The sequence below is a fragment of the Lampris incognitus genome, chromosome 2 (assembly GCF_029633865.1).
Source record: "Lampris incognitus isolate fLamInc1 chromosome 2, fLamInc1.hap2, whole genome shotgun sequence".
In the NCBI taxonomy this organism is placed as follows: Eukaryota; Metazoa; Chordata; class Actinopteri; order Lampriformes; family Lampridae; genus Lampris; species Lampris incognitus.
Genome location: NC_079212.1, coordinates 26945692 through 26970816, shown reverse-complemented (window position 1 = coordinate 26970816; position 25125 = coordinate 26945692). Strand labels below are relative to the sequence as shown.

At 41.9% G+C, this 25125-nt stretch overlaps 3 protein-coding genes across 6 annotated transcripts; 1 reads left to right on the top strand and 2 right to left on the bottom strand.

The window, feature by feature from the left end:
- The first annotated feature begins 528 nt into the window (after positions 1–528).
- Positions 529–8941, top strand: si:ch211-150o23.3 (uncharacterized). Of its 3 annotated transcripts, XM_056274269.1 has the most exons (8): positions 529–907; positions 1104–1142; positions 1247–1635; positions 2043–2275; positions 2731–3045; positions 3761–3907; positions 5554–5631; positions 5746–8941. In XM_056274269.1, exons 3-7 carry the CDS (start codon positions 1628–1630, stop codon positions 5595–5597), a joined length of 747 nt encoding a protein of 248 aa, XP_056130244.1. In that variant the 5' UTR covers positions 529–907; positions 1104–1142; positions 1247–1627; the 3' UTR covers positions 5598–5631; positions 5746–8941. The 3 variants fall into 3 exon arrangements, with proteins under 3 accessions (XP_056130244.1, XP_056130242.1, XP_056130243.1); XM_056274267.1 differs by lacking the exon at positions 1247–1635 and having other exon boundaries at positions 1967–2275; XM_056274268.1 differs by lacking the exons at positions 529–907; positions 1104–1142 and having other exon boundaries at positions 1156–1635.
- A 1857-nt stretch (positions 8942–10798) lies between these two features.
- On the bottom strand, positions 10799–20229 carry emd (emerin). Of its 2 annotated transcripts, XM_056274189.1 has the most exons (7): positions 20041–20229; positions 18746–18844; positions 13590–13624; positions 13462–13487; positions 13296–13349; positions 13156–13209; positions 10799–12271 (listed from the first exon to the last, which is right to left on the bottom strand). In XM_056274189.1, exons 1-7 carry the CDS (start codon positions 20120–20122, stop codon positions 12058–12060), a joined length of 564 nt encoding a protein of 187 aa, XP_056130164.1. In that variant the 5' UTR covers positions 20123–20229; the 3' UTR covers positions 10799–12057. The 2 variants fall into 2 exon arrangements, with proteins under 2 accessions (XP_056130164.1, XP_056130165.1); XM_056274190.1 differs by lacking the exon at positions 13156–13209.
- A 1164-nt stretch (positions 20230–21393) lies between these two features.
- si:dkey-183p4.10 (midasin) lies at positions 21394–24946 on the bottom strand. Its single transcript, XM_056299110.1, has 6 exons — positions 24517–24946; positions 22394–24325; positions 22175–22241; positions 22007–22076; positions 21842–21928; positions 21394–21694 (listed from the first exon to the last, which is right to left on the bottom strand). Exons 1-6 carry the CDS (start codon positions 24557–24559, stop codon positions 21572–21574), a joined length of 2322 nt encoding a protein of 773 aa, XP_056155085.1. The 5' UTR covers positions 24560–24946; the 3' UTR covers positions 21394–21571.
- Between the last annotated feature and the right edge of the window lie 179 nt (positions 24947–25125).

Genomic DNA, 25125 nt, shown 5'->3' with positions numbered 1-25125 from the left:
GGCACGGTGGCGCAGTGGTCGCCTCACAGCGGGGTAGTCCAACCTTGTGGAGTTAGCATGGTCTGCGTGGGTTTCAACCGGGTGCTCCGGTTTCCTTCCACAGTCCAAAGACATTTAGGTCAGGTGAGTCGGCCATACTAAATTGCTCCTGTGTATGTGTGTGTGTGTGTGTGTGTGTGTGGGCCCTCCGTGACGGTCTGGCGGCCTGTCCAGAGTGTCTCCCCACCTGCTGCCCAGTGACTATTGGGATAGGCTCCAGCATCCCCGCGACCCTGAGAGCAGGATTAGCGGTTCAGATAATGGATGGATGGAGTCTCAAGATCTGCACAGCGGTATGCGAACTAGTGGGCTAGCCATGTTCGGCGCATAGATAGAAGGCGCTTGCCCACATATTGAGAATTGGTTGAAGGCAGTGCTGCCGCTGCGGCTTGTGAGTGACCTCTGTCTGCGGAGAGGAGAACAGTCACACGCAGGCGCAAAAACGTACGGAGCGCGGTGACGTCACCAAGATGCCCCAAACAGTGACATGTTTCCCTAGCAGTTTCGTCAACATTATTTTCTGTGATCAGCAGCCAGCTGGATTCATCCTCCTATTACCAGACCACCCCCAACGCGTTTATTTTGCAAGTGTATTGCGTCTTTCAATTCTCGATAATGCCGCCGTTAAAAGCTAGGCCGTCCAGATTTGTTTGGTGGGTTTGCTAGCCGCTAATGCTAGCCCGTGTTAACTAATCCGACGTGTAGTCCCACAGGCAAATCTTCTGGACTGTAGCGACAATTTACGCGAAAGGACCGCGTTGTACAGTTGTCAACTCCGCCATCGACATCTAAATACCTTCCTAGCCTACTTTGAAATGGAAAGGTAAAAAAAAAATGCCGAGGATTCTCCAACTCTTGTCTCTATTAGGTAAGTCTAACCGCGCCGCCGGCAGAGATCCTCATAGTTGGCGTTGACTGTCATTTTACAAATGCACAACAATAACTTCTCTAGTTCACTGATATTGCAATCGTTTTTAACGTATTTGTGGTGTATATATCAAAGTAAATTTTTAGGATCCTTAGTTCGGAGATAACAATTTTGTTTTCTTTAACCACTCCCACAGGCTGTGTTTTTGGTCCATGGGATGGGGTTGGTGCTTTTGGTAAGTTTGAGGAACCGACAAAACCAGTTCATTTAGTAAAAAAAAAGCAGTGTCTTCAGTAATCCTGTACAATTCTGCCCTGAGCGTTTTTCTCTGATGAGCAGATGCAGGACGGGTCAGACTGGTCAATGGGGAGGGCCGTTGCTCTGGGAGAGTAGAGGTGCTTCGCCACAACCAGTGGGGGACGGTGTGTGACCATGGCTGAGACCTGAGGGGGGCTAATGTAGTTTGCCTGGAGCTGGGCTGTGGCTTGGCTGAAACTGCTTTACACGGTGCAGCATTCGGTTCAGGCAGTGGAGAGATAATAATAATAATAATAATAATAATAATCATTACATTTATAGAGCGCTTTTCTAAACACCCAAAGCGCTTCACATCTGGCTACGGCATGTCCTTTGCTCGGGACATGAGACCAGCCTCACAAGCTGTGCCAGTATCCTCCTCAGGGACTCCCGTTGCACCCATGAGAATGATGCAGGGGTGAAATGCTCAGGTGAGAGTTCCTGCTGACTCTGCTGGTCATTTTATAGGGAAGCACTGAAGGGTTGATAAGCTGACAATGTGACTTTATGTACTAGTTATTTTCTACACTGTTCATGTTAACAGCTAATTAAATCAACATGAATACAAATGCGTCTTCAGTGTAGAGGAGGCATGGTAGCATGCAGGTTATTAGTAGGGACCGTTGCTCTCTGAAAAGATGCATTTATAACTTTTTTGATCATGTTATTCCTTGCTGGTACTTACACCATGAAGCTATTGTCATTGTCATCTTGTATGAGTATATTATCAAGCTTCTTTGTTAAATCTGTGATCACCTCCAGGGACCTTTTTGATACCCTCCCTGTCCCTGCTATCCCCACACACTGTGTTCTCTGTTGGGGAGGCTGTCCGCTTCAGATGTGCTGTCCCCCTGGGTCACCACCTCAGTGACTTCCATTTATACAAGCATGGTGTGTCCACGCCACTGGTGATCCAGAGAGTGGTCCAGAGCCAGACCAGAGTGGAGCTGACTCTGTCCGACCTGGAGACTTCCCACCAGGGGAGCTACAGCTGTCTGTACAGGATCAAGGGTAATCTACCCTCTCAACTGCTCAGCTCCCCACTCAGCAACTCCATCAAGATCACAGTGGGTGAGTCATTCCTGTATTGCTCTAGGCTCACGTTTGTTCCTCTCTATGTTTATTCAGTTTTACTTTAACTGAAATCTTTACCACATCAGACTGATTGAGCTGAGATAATTTATTCAAATTACATGTCTGAATTTTGATTTGGATTGAATTCCTCTAACCAGTTATTCCATTAAAGCAGGGGGGCAGTCTTATTCAGAAAGGGCCGGTGTGTGTAGGCTTTTATTCCAACCAAGCAGTTACACACCTGAGTCTACTAATCAACGAGTAGAGTCTCAGGACCTTGATTAGTACAATCAGACATGTAACTGCTTGGTTGGAACAAAAGTCTGCACCCACACAGTCCTTTCTGGATAAGATTACCCTGTCCTACATTAAAGTACGACCCTTTAGTGGTGTCTAAAATGAATAGCAAACCAAATTTCAGCTTTCCATTCCTGCTGTCTTGCATATCACAGTGGAGCTCCTTACTCCCCAACACTGGTACAACACGTCCATCGAAGCCCCAGCTGGCTCCGTCATCCGGGGCCACAGTTTCAACATCACATGCTCCACCCAGCAGCAGTATCCTGGAGGTTCCTTTCAGTTGCGCCTTGTCCGCTCCAATGGCACTGTGCGGCAGTCTTTGCCTGCCCTCACCCCCTCCGTCACCTTCACCTTCCCCAATGCCCAGAGCTCCAATGAGGGATATTACTACTGCCTGTACCGTGTCCAGCAGAGTGGACGAACCTTTGTCTCCAGGGAGAGCCAGCCCTTGCCTATATCCATCAGAGGTAAAAAAAATTATAGTGTTATGATAGTTTTTTTGCATGGGGGGGGGGGAATCCATAAATAACCTCAGTTCGGAAGATTTCTTGGTAATTCATTATTGCACAGTTGTCTTTGTTTTGCTTTTCCATCTTTGGTAATTATAGCTAATTGGTTTTATTATTTACACACTTTAAGGACGATAACACATTTTGTGACTTAGATAGTTGCCTTTTTTGCTTTTGTCATTGTCAAAAGCTTTTTAACCATATGTAAGCAGTTTTTTTTAATCTTTATTAGGATAAATGGCATCCGTTTTGACATGTAAAAATCCATCAGTGCATGTGAAAATGTTTCTGTGCCACTCCCTAAATCCAGGAAAATTCCCTTATCTGTTAAGAAATTAGCTATATTTGCAATAAAAAGCTTCTCTATTATTCAGCCTCTAAGATCCTCCCTTAAGTTTCAGCATTACTGTGTAATGAAACGGCAACAAATATCTAGAAATAAAAACAGTATGCTGGCTGTTACTCTGGTCTTTTCCTCTATCAAGGCAAAAAGAGCAGGGAATGCATATGGCAAATGTTTTAGGCTGCTGTCTAAACAGGTAGTAGTTTCAGCTCATTGCAAAAAATTGTTACATTATATCTTATTTGATTCTGAAATATTAATAAAGCCAACATATTTGCTGAACAACTTTCATTGACGGTATGTCATTTTTTGCCGTCTTCTCACCCTCAGATCCAGACCCAGTATTGAGTCCTATGGTGATCAGCTGGCTAGTATCTGGCCTGACATTCATTGTAGCTGTTGTTATTATCATCATTGTAGCCAAGGTGCTGTGCAAAAAGAAGAAGCCTTCTGAATTGGAGAGAGAGGCCAGAACCTGTAAGTTCTTCCATTTGACATCCTCCCACCTAACTTTACTATAAGCTTTAATTTAGGGCTGGACGATTATGGCAAAAATCATAATCGCGATTATTTTGGTTGATATTGAAATACCAATTATTAAACACAATTATTCATTGATTTGAAAACCTATGCGTTTATTGAACCATTAAAACATGATGACTTGGAACTTAAAATATAATTGAACTGAAAAACAAGAAATAAATTAAAATCAAGTAAAAAATATAATCATAAAAAAAAGATAATAGTACTATATAAAAACAACAAATAAAAATAAATATCACCAACTATGCTTTAGTGCACTCATAGCCACAACCTACTGCAAAAACTACTTAACAGGCTTTGTTATAATCAGTATCAATATTAAAACTGTTAACATGTAAACTATAATTTGAGGTAGTGGTGCACTTGTGGCCAAAATGAGTATTCCAAGAAACACTACTAACACACATTGACCAAAAAAAAAAAAAAAAATCACCTGGCTGCCAAGGCTTTTTTTTTTTTTACAAAAAAGTTGTAGCCACCCAGTCCCATACTTCTATCCTGGCCCCCCTGCAAAATCTAGTGCAAACTACAAAACAAACAGTGGTATACTCCTCAAAACCAAAATGCTTCCAGATGACTGAATTGGTTTTACCTTTCTTTTCCACCAAAGGCCGCCTTTCTGCCATCATCTAAACGTTTCACTCAAAGACTGAAAAACGCACGCCGCCCATTCCGACCTCTTAACACGAACAGGAAAAGTGAAACTGTTTGAGCTTTAGGGGAGGAGCGGGGCACACAACTAGCTGGAAAAGACGGGTGCATTGTATTTACAGCACAACCTAACACTGGCCTACACGCCGCGGCATAATAATCGTTTTACTTCGATTATCTTGTTTTTATGATCGTGGGAAGCCAGAATCATAATTGAAATTGAGATTCGGTTAATCGTCTAGCCCTACTTTAAATGATAATTCTGTGTTTTTTTTGCTTTTTTTTTTTAACAACTTGGGTCTTATTTTTGTTGTTTTTACTATCGTGCATATTGGTTATGATGTCTTTATACTGACTGGCCTCATTTGGACACGGGACCACTGCAAGAGATCGCTTTACCATGGCATCTTACAGGACATTGGACCATGAGCTTTAAACCCATCATTTCAACAACAACGATTTAAAAAAAAAAGGTAGTGCATCAGGTAGACCATGTACATGATTTCCCATTATCTATGACTTTTGAATAAGCACTGCTTGGGTAGTTTATTGATGGTCATTACTGCAAGTTTAACCAGGAAGTAGCTCAGAAATGTAATGGGCCATTGTTGATGATTTCAAGTAATAACTTTTACTTGCACTTTTGTTATTACTTTCAAATATGTGGTTTAAATAATTGGGTCGAATTGGACTCACTGAAACATGTTTTACGCTTGTGTTCTGATACCCTGTAAGACACCGTTGTAAAGCTGTGTTGAGCCGTGGTCCAAGATCTCCACAATGATGCCAGAGATTCAAATGATGTCATCATTGATATGCACAATGGCAAATATTAGGACATTTTTGAAAAATTTGAATTATTTTTTAAATCCAGACTTGGTATTTATTTTTATCAGTTCTCAGTGTTACACATATGCTTTCATCTACAGGCGTGGACAACACCTATGTTGCCTTATCAGTTAATAAGATATGATGGGATATGCAGGTAACATTGGAGATACCTAAAGGTATGGAATATCTTGATACTAGCATGAAATGGGTTTTTGTCCTTTTGAGATTCAACTTGTTTAATTGTACATGTAAAACTAGTTGACCATTGTGGTGTCAATTGTGTGTTTCAGCTTTAGAGTTGAGTTACCAGTAAGATGATCACTGCTAACCTGACAGATGGCTTGCCCTCAGCCTTCATCGACTGATGAGGTGGGAGACATTTTAGTTCCCAAGAACCAAATAGCTTGGTCTGTCATCCTTCACCATGCCTTTTGAAAGTGGCAACAGCAAATGGCTTGAGGACAGCCAACATGAAGCATGACTCCATTCTGAACCTTAACCAGGACCTATTTTACCTGACAACACTAAACCGTTGACCTTTCATTCCAGCTTTCTGACAAGTGTAACCTAAAAGTGGAGAAACACTGAATATGATAGGTATTTACATACTGTTTTATTTTGAGATCCTAAAGCATTATACACTCACCGGCCACTTTATTAGGCACACCTGTCCAACTGCTCGTTAACGCAAATTTCTAATCAGCCAATCACATGGCAGCAACTCAATGCATTTAGGCATGTAGACATGGTCAAGACGATCTGCTGCAGTTCAAACCGAGCATCAGAATGGGGAAGAAAGGTGATTTAAGTGACTTTGAACGTGGCATGGTTGTTGGTGCCAGACGGCTGGTCTGAGTATTTCAGAAACTGCTGATCTACTGGGATTTTCACGCACAACCATCTCTAGGGTTTACAGAGAATGGTCCGAAAAAGAGAAAATATCCAGTGAGCGGCAGTTCTGTGGGCGAAAATGCCTTGTTGATGCCAGAGGTCAGAGGAGAATGGCCAGACTGGTTCGAGCTGATAGAAAGGCAACAGTAACTCAAATAACCACTCACTACAACTGAGGTATGCAGAAGAGCATCTCTGAACACACAACACGTCGAACCTTGAGGCAGATGGGCTACAGCAGCAGAAGACCACACCGGGTGCCACTCCTGTCAGCTAAGAACAGGAAACTGAGGCTACAATTCGCACAGGCTCACCAAAATTGGACAATAGAAGATTGGAAAAACGTTGCCTGGTCTGATGAGCCTCGATTTCTGCTGCGACATTCGGATGGTAGGGTCAGAATTTGGCGTCAACAACATGAAAGCATGGATCCATCCTGCCTTGTATCAACGGTTCAGGCTGGTGGTGGTGGTGTAATGGTGTGGGGGATATTTTCTTGGCATACTTTGGGCCCCTTAGTACCAATTGAGCATCGTGTCAACGCCACAGCCTACCTGAGCATTGTTGCTGACCATGTCCATCCCTTTATGACCACAGTGTTCCCATCTTCTGATGGCTACTTCCAGCAGGATAACACGCCATGTCATAAAGCTCGAATCATCTCAGACTGGTTTCTTGAACATGACAATGAGTTCACTGTACTCAAATGGCCTCCACAGTCATCAGATCTCAATCCAATAGAGCACCTTTGGGATGTGGTGGACCGGGAGATTCGCATCATGGATGTGCAGCCGACAAATCTGCAGCAACTGCGTGATGCTATCATGTCAATATGGACCAAACTCTCTGAGGAATGTTTCCAGTACCTTGTTGAATCTATGCCACGAAGGATTAAGGCAGTTCTGAAGGCAAAAGGGGGTCCAACCCGGTACTAGCAAGGTGTACCTAATAAAGTGGCCAGTGAGTGTATTATGCCCTCACAGACTGATCACGGACAATAGAAACCATTTCAAAGATTGAAGTTAACATTGGATACGTGCCTCAAATTCACTCAGGCTAGGCCACAACTATAAATCCAAAATAAGGGAGTATCTTATCGGTACTAGAAGCTTGACTGTCAAACTGTGAAATGTGGCCCTCAGGTCTTTGTGTATGTAGGCTGTATGTAAGTACACTATTAGTCTGTTCAGTTTCTTTATTTAGTAAAAGGTAACACTGTAATGACAGGCTCTGTGAAGCCTATTATGTCCCTGCTTCCAAAGATCAATGATCCCTAAAGGATTAGAGGATATTTTGTATTTTAAGTAGTCCAACTATTCATATTGTCATTCGCGATGTGTGCTTTTAAATTTTGCTGTCATCAGTTATAATACTGTAGGTGTTGCCTCTATGTAGAGGTGGTTTTATAGTTTGGAATTATGATTTTTGACTCAAGTTGACAGGTAATGCTTTATGTAAGTTCAATATGGGTATTGCAGATCAAAGTAGAATTAAATCAGAAAAGCTTTATGCCTTTGCAGAACAGCTCCTTCCTCTATGCAACGGCTCTCATTAACGGCTAAACTGCAACCACACCACTGTAATTCAAAACCACCCACTCAGGTCAATATCCTCCCCTTGTATATATTCATGTTAGTGTTTTTTTCAATGCAATATGTGTACCTACATGTGCAATACTAAGGCTGTGTGTGCACCTCTAGTTCAGTTCTTTGGTCCGAACCAAAAGGTGAAAAGGTTACTTCATTGAAATTTGCATAAGGTCTGCTTAGGATTCACATGTCTTTTTTGGAAATGGACCAACGTCAAGCAGATCACTAGGCTTTTGTTTTGGGGTGTGTTTCTGAATGACGGCCTAAGTAATCTTTCCCAATCCATTTTTGGAGGAAAGCTACAATTCTCCTCACGGAGTGGTTGTTTCACATCGAGTGGATGCTTCTCCTCCTTCAGTAAGTAGCCCTTAGGTTCTGACAACGGTTGAATAAGGTCTAGTTGTTGTCTGAATCATATCCTCGTGCTCTTCGGGGGTAAGACCACCAGAGAAGCATGAAGATGATGAAGGTAATGATTAGGCCTATGTGACAGGATTTCCCAAAAACTCCATTGTGAATTTTACATCATTTCATGAATTTGGTACTGGTAGTGTTAACACCACAAAGGAACCACACCTCACTTCACTTGGGATTAGATGGAGAGCCTTTTCAGGCAATCTCAGTGCGGTTGTTTGGTTAACACCAGCCCAAATGAACTGGACTAAATGGGCAAATGCAGTTATTTTTACACAACCTATATATGTAAATATTGTATAGAAGAGACCCAGTGTAGGCAGATTTTCCCCGATATGATAGTTCTTGCTATTTGCACTCTGTTCAAGAAGACACACGTTTTCCTTACTTGCCAAATTTAGATTTTTTTTTTAAGTTTCCTTTGGTACACATATTGAATATTCGTTATTAAATATGCCATGAATTCTGTTACATGCAGTATTCACTTTTTTGTTTGTATTTTACCTTGTCCTTTTGTCTTTGTTAATAAGCCCATTAAGAGAAATTCCTGGTGTCTGCAAATGTATTTTGCTGTAAATAAACCTGAATTTATATGATGTCTATTCCCTTGTATCTTTTGCCATTTTTATTTGGTATATAGTTCATTTCAGACATACCTGTGGAGGCATGGAAGTGTTTAGGAGAGATGGCAGTGGCGTTTTTAAAGGTAAAAAAGATTGTTTAACATAATTTTGGAAAGTGAGAGGATACATGAGGAGTGGAGAAGAAGCATACTGGTACTGATTTTCAAGAATAAGGGTGATGTGCAGAACTGTAGTAACTACAGAGGTATAAAGCTGATCAGCCACAGTATGAAGATATGGGAAAGAGTAAGAGAGGCTAGGTTAAGAGGAGAGGTGACGATTAGCGAACAGCAGTATGGTTTCATGCCATGAAAGAGCACCACAGATGCAATGTTTGCTTTGAGAATGTTGATTAAGAAGTATAGAGAAGGCCAGAAGGAGTTAAATTGTGTCTGTGGATTTAGAGAAAGCATGACAGGGTGCTGAGAGAGGATGTGTGGTATTGTATGAGGAAGTCGGAAGTGGCAGAGAAGTATGTAGGAGTGGTGCAGGATGTGTATGAAGGCAGTGTGACAGTGGTGAGGTGTGCGGTTGGAATGACAGATGGGTTCAAGGTGGAGGTGGGATTATATCAAGGATTGGCTCTTGAGCCCTTTTTTGTTTGCAATGTTGATAGGTTGACGGACAAGATCAGGCAGGACTCTCCATGGACGATATTTGCGGATGACACTGTGATCTGTAGCGAGAGTAGGGTGCAGGTTGAGGAGATCCTGGAGAGGTGGAGGTATGCACTGAAGAGAAGAATGAAAGTCAGTAGGAGCAAGACGGAATATATATGTGTGAACGAGAGGGAGGACAGCGGAATGGTGAGGATGCAAGGAGTAGAGGTGATGAAGGTGGATGAGTTTAAATACTTGGGGGTCAACTGTTCAAAGTAATGAGGAGTGCAGAAGAGGTGAAGAAGAGAGTGCAGGCAGGATGGAGTGGGTGGAGAAGAGAGGAGTGATTTGGGACAGAAGGGTACCAGCAAGAGTTAAAGGGAAGGCTTACAAGATGGTAGTGAGACCACCTATGTTATATGGTTTGGAGACAGTGGCACTGATGAAAAGATGAGGCAGAGCTGGAGGTGGCAGAGTTGAAGATACTAAGATTTTCAGTGACGAAGAAGGAGAACGAATATATTAGAGGGACAGCTCAGGTTGGATGGTTTGGAGACAGCAAGAGAGGCAAGATTGAGATGGTTTGAACATGTGTGGAGGAGAGATGCTGGGTATATTGGGAGAAGGATGCTGAAGATGAGGGCAGCACGGTGGCGCAGTGGTTAGCGCGGTCGCCTCACAGCAAGAAGGTCCTGGGTTCGAGCCCCAGGGTGGTCCAACCTTGGTGGGTCATCCCGGGTCGTCCTGTGTGGAAATCGGATGTTCTCCCCATGTCTGCGTGGGTTTCCTCCGGGGGCTCAGGTTTCCTCCCATAGTCCAATGACATGTAAGTCAGGTGAATTGGTCGTACTAAATTGTCCCTAGGTGTGTGTGTGTGTGTGTTGGCCCTGTGATGGTCTGGCAGCCTGTCCAGGGTGTCTCCCCGCCTGCCGCCCAATGACTGCTGGGATAGGCTCCAACATCCCCGCGACCCTGAGAGCAGGATAAGCGGTTCAGATAACGGATGGATGGATGCTGAAGATGGAGCTGCCAGGCAAGAGGAAAAGAGGTTTATGGATGTGGTGAGGGAGGATATGCAGGTGGCTGGCCTTACAGGAAGATGCAGAGGACAGGAAGAGATGGGAACAGATGATCTGCTATGGTGGCCCCATAACGGGAGCAGCCAAAAGTAGTAGTAGTAGTAGTAGGTTCATTTCAGGCAATAACTGACTTGACAATTTTCCAAATTGTACATATAAAGTGGTTTTTTTATTTTGAATCTTGACAATACAAAAGAATTTGATGATAAAAGTTGAAGATTATCAATTACAAATGAATGGATGTGGTGAGGGAGGATATGCAGGTGGCTGGCCTTACAGGAAGATGCAGAGGACAGGAAGAGATGGGAACAGATGATCTGCTATGGTGGCCCCATAACGGGAGCAGCCAAAAGTAGTCGTAGTAGTAGTAGTAGGTTAATTTCAGGCAATAACTGACTTGACAATTTTCCAAATTGTACATATAAAGTGGTTTTTTTATTTTGAATCTTGACAATACAAAAGAATTTGATGATAAAAGTTGAAGATTATCAATTACAAATGAATATCTTAAATTTGCAAAAGCCGAAAAGGCTTCCAAGTTTGTGGTGAAAGAAAGCAAGAACATAGCATTGGAAATGGAACATTTTATAGACACCACCATAAATGTCCATAACTACCTAACAAGCACTGAAGACTTACAAAGTAACAAATACATCCAAAAAGTTCCGCCATAAAATCCAGAAAAAGATACTCTCCAATATGCTTGGGAATTAGCCTTATGGCTGGCCAGCAACTACAATTGGGTTATTTCAGTAACTCAAACGGCTCGTCGAGACTTGGGTGAACTATATGTAATGATGCATTTTACAAAGCAATTCAAAAAAGCCTTTGTATTAGCAATCAAAGTAAAAATCCACTGGAAATTGTATTTATTAATCCTTTTTCATAAACTGAACAAGAACAAGTCTTGAATCCTATGAAGAGAGCCATGACTGATGTCATGAGAAAAAATGACTACACACGGTGAGAGTACTTTTGGTGATGTTATGGGGATACGGGCACATATCCCTGAATTTGGGTCTTTTTCTTTACAGTAAAATAGCTTATTTGAATACAAAAATTAAAAAACTGCAGTCAGATGATTATTTCCAAGGTTTGTCTCTTGAACTAATTTTCTGAACTTATAGGAGGGAATTTTACAAATAAGATGAAAGATGGTATGAATAAGGCAAACTCTACAGTCTGCTACTTACAGGTTACAGCCGCTCCTTTTATGGCAGGGCTGCGTCATGCTACAGCTAGGTGTGGATAATGCATGTATTTTTAAAGCAACAAGGTAAAAACAGCACTTGTATATTATAAAACAATCTTCCTCAGAAAAGGCTAAAATAGAAGTAGGTGGCAAACATACACCTTAAATTAAAATATGCAATTAAGTATGACAATAGCCCTGAATACACATAAAAATCATTTGACTCTTTTAAAAGGATCGCTGTGTGCCGACTCCATGTTGGAGAAGACAAAGTAGAGAAAAGCTGCCACAGCCAGGAAAACCACAAACTGAACCCAGAGCGGGATGAGACGGGAAGAATTTGTCTGTGTAGCATCGCCACCGGATCTCACAGGTGCTGGTTGTGAAGAGACGTTTCTGTAAGTGGATGTCGAATCATTGATGTATGGCCTAAAAAAAAAAAGAAGAGCGTTTTGTGAGATGCATAATGAGAAAGAAGCTGAAGAATATCAAATGTAAGTGTCTGTGTTAATATCAGGGCTGTCCTTTCTTAGCTGATCATCTATACAACTGTCGAGTTTATATTTTAGCTCATTCACTGTTTTAGGTTTTTTTTTTATTTTCTCCCCAATTATACGTGGCCAATTACCCCACTCTTCTGAGCCGTCCCGGTCGCTGGTCCATCCCCCTCTGCCAAGCCAGAGAGGGCTGCAGACTACCACATGCCTCCTCCCATACATGTGCAGTCGCCAGCCACTTCTTTTCACCTGACAGTGAGAGTTTCGCCAGGGGGACGTAGCGGGTGGGAGGATCACGCTATCCCCCCCAGTTCCCCCTCCCCCCTGAACAGGTGCCCTGACCGACCAAAGGAGGCGCTAGTGCAGCAACCAGGACACATACCCACATCCGGATTCCCACCCACAGACACAGCCAATTGTTTCTTTAGGGACGCCCAACCAAGCCGGAGGCAACACGGCGAACTAGCGATCCCTGTGTTGGCAGTCAACGGAATAGACCGCCATGCCACCCGGATGCCGTTTTAGGTTTAATCTAAGATGTGCTTTTGAAACATTTGCAACTGGGTCTACATCTTTAGAATCTGAACAATACTATATTTGTAGTATGTATCGGTGTTTTTAAAAAAAATTTTTTTAGAAACTACAGGTCAAAAATGTTCTTGATCCTAAGTGTATGCAGGGAAGGAGGGTAGGGGGATGAGAGGCAAAATGAAACATTTGAATAGAAAGCGGTAAATAAATTGGTTGATAAAATCTTTTGACTGTTATTCAACTTAATGATTTAGTCAAAGATAGCTGCAATGTCACTTAACTTACTCATCCACAAAATCCCTTCTGCTATAGTCAAGTCCTGTTCCTGAATAGCAATTCCTGTAAGGGAGTAAAACGTTTCTGGTATGATGTTCTTAACTGGTTAAAACAGAAAACAAAAATACTTGATAACTCAGAAAACTTACTCATCCTCAAACGCCCTCTCAGCATACTCCGGCCTCGACCTCATGTACGGTCCCCTGAATGGACACGAAAAAATATTGAGGATTTCTAATTAAAAGGAAAAAGAAAAAACTACACAGAGGAAATTTTTAATCTAACCCTCATGAAAGGATTTGTTAGACAACTGACCTGTCTCTTGAACTATCAACTGTGATCTGCAGAGCCGGAAAGCGAGAGATAATGTGTTAGAACTACATTACATGTTAAATATTCCTTGTGAAAATCAATGAAACGAATCCTTATTGGCTGACACTTACAGGTGGTCTGTAGGTATAATAGGTGACTTCCTCCTCTGAAATGAGAGGACCCAGAATGAGCAAAAATCAATGACGGTCTCCGTGGACATTCTTCCAGAAACCATGTGACCGTGTATTATAAATAACACAAATTGAAAATGTCATGCAACATGTATGCAAGAGTGGATTTTAATGTGGCTGAGGTGGTTAAGTTTAAGGTTAAAGGTAGGTAGAGGTTATAGGCCGGGAGCCAGGTCCAGCCCTCAGGATGTTTTCTGCTACTTTTTTTCCCACTATTATTTCCTGTTAACCTATACCTTGGGCCATCACAAGTTGATAACAAACACCCCCAACTCGGGGCCATTTGGTCATTCCTACCAAAATGATGTAAATGCAAATATTAATTACATAAATACAATTTACAATCTACAATTGCATAAATAGTCATACAAGTATGACATTTGGCAGGGAGTATCCTGAAACAAAGGAGAAAGTAGCAAAATAAGATTCTGGGAATTGCTGTCATTCTATTTTAAAATATCACCCACAATATCCCCAAACAGACAAAAAAAAATAAAAAATAAAAATAGAATGGCAGCTTGTATGACTTGTATAAACTTCTATGACTATTTATGCAATAGTGGGGCCTTAATATTTGCATTTACATAATTTCATAAGAAACATGACCCAGAAAAGGGGTTTTGGGCCTCTTGAGATCAAATGGCTCCGAGTTGGAGGCATGGGCAGTGTCAGGAATTTTTCACTGCGGTGGCTTAGCAGTTGCTATATCATTGCATGGGGCTGCCTTGGGTGTTAGGGTTGGGTGATCGTTTATATTTTCATAATAAAATGTCCAATCATGGCTACTCAAGAGGTGATCCGATCGCCAGGGGGAGACGGATTTTGAATAATCATCTTGACTGTGGCTCAGTGTCTGAAACAGTTTTGAAATAATCAAACCTTTAAGCTTTCTGCAAGCAATACAGTTAACGTTACATGAATACACATTCATAATAGAGTGAAAAAATGTCCCCCACCTTTTTCTCCCCAATTGTATCCAGCCAATTACCCCACTCTTCCGAGCTGTCCCGGTCACTGCTGCAACCCCCCCCCCTTCTGATACGGGTGGGGGGGGGTTGTAGACTACCACATGTCTCCTCCGATACATGTGGAGTCACCAGCTACTTCTTTTCACCTGACAGTGAGGAGTTTCACCAGGGGGACGTAGCGCATGAGAGGATTACACTATTCCCCCCAGTTCCCTCTCCCCCCCCGAACAGGCGCCCTGACCGACCAGAGGAGGCACAAGTGCAGCGACCAGGACAAACACCCACATCCGGCTTCTCACCCGTAGACATGGCCAATTGTGTCTGTAGGGACGTCCGACCAAGCCGGAGGTAACACGGGGCTTCGATCTGGCAATCCCCGTGTTGGTAGGCAACGGAATAGACCCCAAGCCAACCAAACGCCCAAGTTTGAACATTTTATTTAATCATTAAAACATCTTTTTAATAGCAATGTCTCCTATTCAAACAACGGCTCCCTTTTGAAAATCCATGTTTTGTGCTTGGTGTGACAATATCACAACATGAAATAAAATGAAATCAAAGTCACTTAATTTTGTCATTGTACAGGTTACAATGACATTTGTCTTCTGTATTTAGCCCATCCTATTGTATAGGAGCAGTGGGCAGCTGCAGCACCTGGGGACCAATTCCAGTTCTTCTTTCAATTGCCTTGGTTATGGACACAGGCAGGAGTATTAACCCTAACATACATGTCTTAATATCACAAGATCATGTTCCTTTTAACATTATTACCTTATCTTTAATATCACAATCCAAATCATATCCATACCGTTAACTACTCTTATGGAGCGCAGAGCAAAGCTTTGGTGAACAGGCATATGGAGAATGGCAATGCGGGGTGTCAGATCCATTACAGAGAGAATTATGCACTTTTATTAAAAGCGACATACAGTGACTATAATGTACTAATTGCACTTTTATTCAAAATGACTTAACGAGTCACTCATTAATACTAGGAACAACAGCACATGAGCACCAACACGCGACTGTCATCACACACTGAAAAATTAATGTGACTGTTCAAGACATAACATGAACATTAAACGTAGCCTATTGCCAACATAACAATCTCTCACACAAACTTCACCAGAATACTATGAATATTATTGAGAAGTATGCCTATTGTCATTACCAGCACATCACATTCTGTTACTTTTGCATAAATACCAACTGTTCAATCAAATAACATAACTTAAGGTTAGCCTACCCATCAATGGACATCTGTCATAGCAGAACAATGTGCCTGTTGTTGTGGTTCATGGCAAAAGCAGCCATAATATCTTGCACATCAAGGGCCCTCGCTCGTTTGGAGCTGATGGACAACTAAGTCAACCTGGCTTAGTTGCTGTTTCTAGTATCCCTGCTGTTGCTACTTGTGTAATTTATGACATGGCGTAAACAAGAAAAGCTGCATTTGCAGGTCGCCAGTGTGATGGATAGTGTGACTGATATACACAAAAGTCTGTGCAAATCAATAAATACATCCTTGTATGGTCAGAGAAGAGACAGAAATTCATGTGTAGTGTTCATGATCTGTCCCTGTTCTTTTTTTCTGTCAAGGTGCCATCAGACTTGGTTTACTTCTGCAGACAAGTTGTCATCTGTTATCCTGTAATTTTGGCCTATGGTGACAGAGATTCTATTTCAAGAAATGAATTGTGTTTCAGGTTTAAGGCAGACGTGTCCCATAGAACATCACATGACTCCGATGAAAAATGCCTTTTCAGTTCGTTCACAAGTCTGTCAATGACAGGATAGAAGCAGTGCTTATGGATGTCATCGGTGTAATTGATTGGTGGGTGCTTTCCTGCTGGAGCATCAACTACAAATCCCTCTAGGTGGTTCGGTTGCTGAGCCTGTCTCTTCTCTTGTCTAAGCCGGACGGGGATGCCAGCCTTTGAGGGCAGGGCCTGCGCTTTGTCCCATTTGTCATTCCACGACTTCTCGCTTCACTTTTCTGAGGGAGATGTAGTCATGGATTCAAAAAGATCCATTGTAGATGCTAGCTGCAGATCTGGGGACTGTAAATGGTCTGACAAGAATTTGGTGGTGCAAAACAGATCCTCAAATAAAGTGAGTTGAAGAGCTAACTAACCGTCTATCAGTGCCTTTGTTCCCCTTAACTGTCTTCCTCTGAGCATTTGATTGTTTGACAACATCATCCTGCATTGCACGGATTGCTGGCAGGGTTTTCTGAATAGCCCACACTGCTGAATATTGACAAACCCATCTTGATTCTATTAACTTTTTCAGTTCAACCAGCTTTTGTGTTGGCTCAAGTTTCTTTTGTTGATTTTTAAGGAAAACTTCATGTACGACAGAGCTGGAAAAACCACTGTACAGCATCTACACAGTTTAAAAGAATTCTCCAGCTGGTTGCACATTATTGATGCAGTCAACTAACACTATATTGAGCCGGCGGGCATGACAATGTACATAAAGAGTCTGTGGGACCTCCCTCCGAAATTTCTCCTGCATGCCGTTATTGCATCCCGACATAACAGCGGCACCATTATAGCGCTGGCTTATGCACATGTTGTGGTCAGTGTTGCATGTACTAAGTGTCTGTTTGATTGTTGTCAAGTGTGAATCAGCATCTAAGCCATCCGCTGGGGTGGGATGAAGGAACTCCTCCCATACTTCATTGTTGTGCAAGTACCACAACATCTCTGCTCTCGTCTACCATCAGTGCAAAACCTCTAACTTCCTTAACTTCTCCACTAATTTGGTCCATAACCATATTCTCAGATTGTCGGATATTTTTAATGTTATGGTTTTGTTAAATTTGCCAATAACATGTAAGAGTTCAATAAATTGCCCCAGTTGGCTGATATTACATCTTCCCTGTGTCCTCATTGTGTAACAGTTTGACATGCCGCATAATGCAGTGCCTCTATGACTGCCTGTATATACTCTCTATTTTCATGCACCATTTTTGAAGGGCCCTCACTCAGTGCACTTCCAATTTTTGAACCACTCCCTTTTCTTAAAATGAATTCAGACCATGCATCCATGGCGTATTTGTGCCCAGCGCTCACATGGTGTGTTTGGAAAGACTGGGTAGCTTTGATCCAAGTGCTGAACCCATCCTGTGTAAATGCTGTCTCTTTATGATTACCGTCTGCAAGCAAAGCAGAACGCACAGCCCTTGGTAATCAAATATTCCAAGCAGGTATACTGTTCATAACATTGGTGATTGAAGGACCGCATTTGAAGTCCGTACTTCTTTGCCAGGTATTTTTGGAGAACAGGGTGCCATGGTCCTTTGTTGGGTGTGTGGCTAATATCAGCTACACCACTCTGCTGTAGCTCGGGGTGGAGGCTAACTGCTGATCAGATGACGGGGACAGGAGTTCTTCTTTATCCTCCCGAACATTATTGGAGTCCTTGCTGCAAACTTGCTCATCCTGGCTGTCGGCCTGCTCTTCTTCAACATTGCCAGAGACAGCAGAGTTAATATTTCTCTCATGTATCTCCCTAACATTTGTTGAGGTCCATGGTCTTTTGGGCACGAGAAATCTCTCCACGTTCAGCTCTCATTAGCTAATATCTGAAGTGTGCAAAACGCAAGTAGCGCTACTTTGAGAAAAGACTGCATTTAGATTTTTTTATTCATTGTGTTTGTAATTAAAAATGCATAATATATTACCAAAATAATAAAAAGGATTTTTTAAATAATTCATATTTTTATTAGTTTTCACAACGAAATTCTTGGGGTCGCTTTGCAGTTGCTATGCCAAATCTTGGTGTTGCTATAGCAACTCCAAGCAACACCGTAGCGCCTTCTTTGGTTGGGGCTGCTCGTCATCAATTTGTGATGGCTCAAGGTATAGGCTAACAGGAAATAATAGTGAAAAAAGGTAGCAGAAAACATCCTAAAGGCTGGACCTGGCTCCCAGCCTATTAAATTTAGAGTTAAGGATCAATATTGGTTAGTTGTATGGGCTGCTATATAAGTAGTTGGGCTGTCTTCGTCAAAGCATGTGGTTTCCTAAAGAATGTCCAAAGAGACTCACTGCAGGATATCCTAAACATGTATCCCCTTTTCTTTATTCCTGTATTCTGCATACTGTTTCTTTCTGTACATACCTTCTTCTCTGTAGTAGGTTTTGTCTGGGGATGTTTTAGGTTTTCTCTCTTTGGTCATGGCCTCTTTCAACTTCTTTTCATAGAGACCTCTGGTGGAATCTGTGCACAAAACGACAGAGTATGTCAAGTCAATTTTATTTGTATAGCTCAATATCACAAATTACAAATTTGCCTCAAGGGGCTTTACAGCAACACAACATCCTGTCATACCTGTACGTGCAGGTAGTAATGTAATGGGTTTAAGGCAGTGGTTTTCAAAGTGTGAGGCCCGCCTCCCCTGAGGGTGCCAAAGAGTTTCAGGGGAGGCGAGGGAAAAAAAAGCAGGGAAATACAAGAAAATGTCTGAATCCAGCAGAAAGTGCAGAAAGTATGATGATGTATCTTGAAAGTTGGGATTTTCTTGGATGCAGACTCACTGCTCCCATTAAGGTAGAGAAGGCTATGTGGGCTTTACATGGAAGGGTTAAAAAGAGTGAACAACGTCAGTGGTAGTGGAGGGTATATGCAGGTATACAGAGTATCACCACCTCTTTTTCTGTCAATTTACAGTATAATCACCTATCAGCCAAGAAGTCATTGAAATATAAAATATAGGAAACTTTCTCCTTAGTGATCTACCCATCTAGGTCGCCGTATGTCTATCTCCTCAATGACTACTACACCACCAAACAACATGTATTTCCCAGAGTGCATTTCAAACTTTACTTAACAGGTCAGCATTGTGCATCAATGGGTTGTGTACATTTTCATGTTCTCCGTTCTGTTTTGTTAAAAGGTGATGGATATATGTTCAAATTTTTTTTTTACTTTAGAAACATGCACAAATAGTCATTGGCCTTTAACTAATTCTTAACCACTTTTATTGATTTTTATTCAAACGTGGGAGATGGACTGAGTGTTCAAAATAAACATTTTCAAACCTTTATAGTTAGGATTATTATTCATTATTATAATTATCATCATTATTATGCCTTTTATTAAAATGAGGGAGGTCCCGGGGACTTGATCTCTGAAGGGAGGCTCACTGTCTTGAAAACCCCTGGTTTAAGGAATTCATTGGCAACAGGTCAAGTGGGAAGGGGTCTGTTAACGTTCAAGTCTTGGGTAGCCTTTTGTTACGTCGTTGAACATTTCTCTTGTATGTTCTCTTTCACAGATCAACAGAGTTCCGTGCGATGTCTGTGTTTTTTTAAACTTGTTTCTCAAAATAAAACTATGGATATCTAAAAATAGTCACGGGTTGACCAGCATAACTTCGAATCAGAAATGAGCGCAGAGTAAAATTACTCACTCACCGACCACAGGTCCATGCTTTATCCCATAATAATCAAGCAGCTCGCTTATTTCCTGGTAAGACTTATTGCCCAATACAGACATGGTTTTTGACTCGACTCCCTTTCTGAAATCACGGGTTTAAAACAGGAATCTTCTTGTTTATGCTGTATTCACATGGAATCCAGTAGACGGTGAACGGCAGGACGGAAACGGAACGGGGGGGGGGGGGGAGAACCAAACTGCGCGACGGAACGGCAGGACGGTTTAAAAAAAACTACATGGGTTGCTATGTTGATTTTGTGTTTTCTGCAAAAACTAAAAAGTAAATTAAATTGTACAAACGTGTTTTATGTTTGTTTTATTGAATGATATACCGTAATTGTGTCAATCCTTATACGTATAAAATTATTTCGCCATATTTTGTTTTGTGAAGTCCTACGTAACATCCGGTTGTACGTTCGGTCCGGAGAACGGCAAAAGGTTTAAATATTTTAACTTTTGACAGCAGTGCCGTTGATCGTTGCCCTCCCTCATATGCCGTGACATCGTTGCCGTTGTCCGCATAATTTACTGCTGTCATCTGATTTTACTATCCTGCGCTCATCCACAATAATAACTCCCGGTTAGCTGTCTGCCGTTTACCGGATTCAACATGGCTGCAGTTAGTTTGCGAAAGACATCGGATCCGCTTGTTTTTTGTTATTTTTTTGTTTTATCTTTTTAAAATACCTTTATTATAGAAACAAAATCTTGCCATATCAACAACAAATTAGCAAATAGTACAACTCAGATTGAGCTATTACATTTTTTTATTTCATAAAACAGAAAAACAAGGGAAAAACAATAATAAGACAAAAAGACAGAGGTCTAATCAGAAATCAATATATCTATGTTTTTTGTAAATATGCAAAGCTTGTTTGGTTTGTATTCATTTCAGTGCTTTCTTAAATGTATTAATTCATTCATGAAGACTAAGAATGGTGGCCTGGCATTAATAAATCTAGAGCTATGGACAAATTGTATAGCCATAATAATCAGGCTATTGTACAACATTTCCATATTTTTATCCTCCGTTATCCAAATTTAATATCAAACCGTCGCTTTTCTATCGGTAAACGTGAAACTCCGCCCATTATTTTGTCAAAGTGCCTAAAACGTTCGCACTCCATTGTGTACAGTTCGTGTTTCCGTTTCCGTTTAGACGACGTTACTTTGTGATCGGTACGTTTGCAGACACGCTGCAGCGCCACCGGCTGACTGGTGAGACTTCTTGCCTGAATGGGATAAAGTCCACCCTGCACCATAGCCGTTGTTTCCTCAGGTTTAAATTATTATCTACTGTAAAAAAAAACACAGACATCAGACCAACCATTTATAAACCTTTATTTGGGGCAGCATTTTACGTTTTACAAATTCTTTGCATAACTAACTCAACATATATTCCAGGTTTTTTACAAAGTCCTTTAGTCAATTCATTCTTTTTTTTCTTAAATCTTCTTCTTCTTTTCCCATCTAGTAGGCTCAAAGCATGTTTTAAGGAGTAATCAAGCGTTAGCTCTTAAAGAAAGCAGCTCGGCCTATCCAGTCCATTTGGTCTGTGGTCCACCAGAACATCAGCACTCCAATCAGTAGTACCAGGCACATCTTCAGCATTAACTTCAGTAAGCCAAGACACTACAGTAATAATGACAGGCAAGTCAGAACAAAGGCAGGTAAATATCTCTTGGTAGTGAGGAACACCCCCCCCACACACACACACACAATATGGACATATCAGAATCACTTTCTATAAGGACACATCTTGTGTTTTTTGCTGCAAACCTGTGTGTTGCTGGGACCTGCCAAATTCTCAGGTATCAAACTTGGCTGGGAACTGTTCATTTTCAGCATCTCAGACTCCTTCAGCTCCTTGAGCAGACAAAACAATCACCACAGTTTGTCATAAGCATATTTATGTATGAGTGCATGAAATAACCACGATCTTACATCATGCGTGTCTGTGGAGCTTAGTTCTTCTTCCCCATCTGTGGAGCTGTCGAGCGAATCTCTCTCACTGCTGGGAAAGTAGTAAGCACAGGTCAGTTTAGTTCAGCCACTGAGCTGCAATAGTATGGATTACCAGCAATGTTGCCAGGTTTCCTAAAAATGCCTTACCAATCAGCGTCATATTGGATGATTTGAGACAACTGATCTGTGCAGAACTGGACTTTTATCTTTCTCCCTAAAATGAACGAAATTAAAAAAAAATCCATGACACCAATTCACAAACTGTGAAATACAAATGAAATTTTGAATAAACCCTTTTTTTTAACCCGATTACTTTTTCTCAGTCTTGGTCCTTCAAGAATATTATAATCTTATATACACACCCACCTTCTTCGCCATTCTCCATTTCATCGCCGCTGTAAAAGTTGTAGAAAGCCTTAATTCTCTCTTGCTCCTGCTCCCAGTTCCTCTCTTCTTCATACTCATCACCTCCAAACTGCCCTAGCTCGGTGTTTCTTGCATCCTCACCATCATTGTTGAAAAAGAATTGGTCATCCACAGATCCTTGTTTAGACGAGTGAATGGTTGTGTGGATTTCCTCCCTTGGCTCCACCAAAGGTTGGATTTCCCCAGCGACCTTATCTCCAGAAATTACGGCCACTGCCAGTGTTTCCTCTTTGCCTATGTCTTCCCTTCCTAATGGTGGATTTTCAGATAAAAAAGCCCTTGTCGATGACACATCAGCATCCCAAGAGATGCTAAAAGCCGGTAGTGGCTGTGCTTTGTTGCAGGTGTTCGTAAAAGCTTGGTCGTCGGAGATGGTCCGCCTGACAAGCTCCGCTCTGCTCTCGCTGTGAATTTGAGCACATTCTGGTGGTTTGTGTTTAGGGCCTTGGTGACGCGCGTTATCTGTGCGCCTCCAACCGCTGGTGTCATCACTGTAACAGTAGGCGTCGCTGTTGGACTGATGTCTCATGCTAAAGTCGGTCTCAACGTTATGTTGACGTGGGTGGAAACTGGGCATAGCTTTATCTGTCAGAGAGGTTGTTGCTTTTGTCTGCCCCTCCCCCTCGCTGCAGGCATTATGCTCTGCATCTAGGTAAGTAGTCTCATCTGCCTCTTCTCCAACAACCCATCCTGTCACTGCTGCATGACCCAATACGTGTTTGACAAGCCCCATATTTTCTCTGCTGTGTTTTCCTCCACTTCCCAAGTGCAGGCCCATGAACTGCGCATCTTCATCTGTCCCTTTACATTCAATAACCAGATATGGGTCTTTCTTCTCATCAGTGTCTACATCACCAGCCACGCATGTATCCTTTGCCCCAGCTCTTTCCAGATTGGTGTTCTCTTTTGGCAACACACTCAATTTATCTTTATTCCCCGCATTCATTCCTCCGTCTTCCACGTATTCACACGAAGAGAGGTCCGAGGGGTACTGAGCAAAGCTCTCACCTGCTTCTTGGTGGTCGTCCCCAGAGAAATCCTTTATTTTTCCCATAACATCTTCATCATCAGAAATAAGATCCTGAAGATTTTGCAACAGTTGTTCAGGAAAATCAAGAGTGGCACTTGGGTTGCCTCCATCCTCTTGGGGCAAACACTGGTTGAGGAAATGCATGCCTTTCCCTTCATCCTTTTCAAGTTTTATGCCCTCACACTCTGAGTGAGTTGAAACCTCAATCCTCTCCTCTCTCCTCTCTTGCTCATCCTCTTCAATCCCATCACCTTGTAGGTTCTCCTCACAAAGACGTTTAGGGATTTCCCTAAAATAGGACACATCCTCATCACTTTCATTCTGACCTCTCTTCTTGTTTCTAACTTGAGGGTTTCCAGTGTCCTCAGGCACCAGGGGAAGTCCCCCAGCGAAGATCCTGTCCTCTTTATCACTATCCCAGAACCCCCCTTCACAACGTACAACCACTGACCAATCCTCTGGTTGTTCTCCTGCTCCTAAATCCTCCTCCTCCTCCTCCTCCTCCTCCTCCTCCTCATCTGCCCCAGAGGTGGAGCCTTCTTCCTCTTCCGGATCTCCCTCCGAGCTTTCATACTGCTCCCTTAGTGTTTGGTCCATGTTAATGACACTGACCTTTGTACTTGAAGAATCTTTATTATCTTTCTCAGCAACATTATCCTCCTTGAAATCCTCATCCTCATCCTCATCATCCTCGTCCCCATCACGTTCATCATCCTCATCATCCTCATCATCCTCATCAAGGTTTTCACAAGAATTGTTTCTTTCGGTCGCTTCAGACTCTTCATCACAACGTACAGTGTTGAAGTCCAACTCGCCATCAGGGAAAGATGGGAGGGATGTTTCTGTAACACCATGATTGTAGAAATAAGTACTTGAACAAACTCAGTGACTTAACAACAAAATGTCCGTGCTGGTTCCTTTTGTAAAAGCTTTCGGTGTGTAAGGCCTCAGTCCAGTGGCTGTTACATGTCAAACATGTATTGGAACAAATACAATGCTCTACCTACATGGTGAAAACACACATCTTGCTTACCTGAAAATGCACCACTTAGCAGACCAGCAAGGCTTTGTTCCATCCTTGTTTGTCAAGTCTAATAGGGAAAAGCGACACTTTCTGGTCGGAGTTATTTCAAGACAAACAAACATATATCCCCTGGCAGACCATGTATCATTTGAAACACTGTCTCTTAAGTTGCCCGGAAAAAAAAGCGAAGTCTCATTTGTTGTTGCTTCAAGTAACTTCCTGTCAAAATGGGGATGCAAAAGCAAAAAAGCAAAAAATAAAATAAAAAAAAAATATATTAAGTGTCTGAGAATAGAAATTTTGAAAAAAAGACAAAAATGAGGATAATCTAGAAGATGAGCTATAAATTTCTTATAAAAAGTGAAACAGTCATAAAGCTACTCTCTTTGTTTTCAGTTGCTGAAGCTGGTCTGTTGCTGCTGCAGGAATGAATCCTCCACAGTATGTGATAATGATGTCAGCTTTGATGTGGCTTTGATTTCAGATGCACGGCAGAAGCACCAGCACTCAAACACTCACTTCCTTCATGGTTTAAAAAAAAGAAGAAGATGTTTATTGGCCTCTAAAATGACAGACATGATTGTCATGTGTAATTTCCAGACAACCATACTCAAAACA

Bases quoted from the DNA above. Each gene is read 5' to 3' on its own strand.
- si:ch211-150o23.3 (XM_056274267.1), top strand. From the start codon at position 874: ATGCCGAGGATTCTCCAACTCTTGTCTCTATTAG. The intron at 3,046-3,760 runs GTAAAAAAAATT...TCTCACCCTCAG, and splicing joins CTTGCCTATATCCATCAGAG to ATCCAGACCCAGTATTGAGT. The intron at 3,908-5,553 runs GTAAGTTCTTCC...TTTCATCTACAG, and splicing joins GGAGAGAGAGGCCAGAACCT to GCGTGGACAACACCTATGTT.
- emd (XM_056274189.1), bottom strand. From the start codon at position 20,122: ATGTCTGTATTGGGCAATAAGTCTTACCAGGAAATAAGCGAGCTGCTT. The intron at 13,350-13,461 runs GTCAGTTGTCTA...GTGTCCATTCAG, and splicing joins GTTGATAGTTCAAGAGACAG to GGGACCGTACATGAGGTCGA. The intron at 12,272-13,155 runs GTAAGTTAAGTG...TTTTTTTTTTAG, and splicing joins AGAAGGGATTTTGTGGATGA to GCCATACATCAATGATTCGA.
- si:dkey-183p4.10 (XM_056299110.1), bottom strand. From the start codon at position 24,559: ATGGAACAAAGCCTTGCTGGTCTGCTAAGTGGTGCATTTTCAG. The intron at 22,242-22,393 runs GTGGGTGTGTAT...CGTTCATTTTAG, and splicing joins AATGGAGAATGGCGAAGAAG to GGAGAAAGATAAAAGTCCAG. The intron at 22,077-22,174 runs GTAAGGCATTTT...CTACTTTCCCAG, and splicing joins ATCCAATATGACGCTGATTG to CAGTGAGAGAGATTCGCTCG.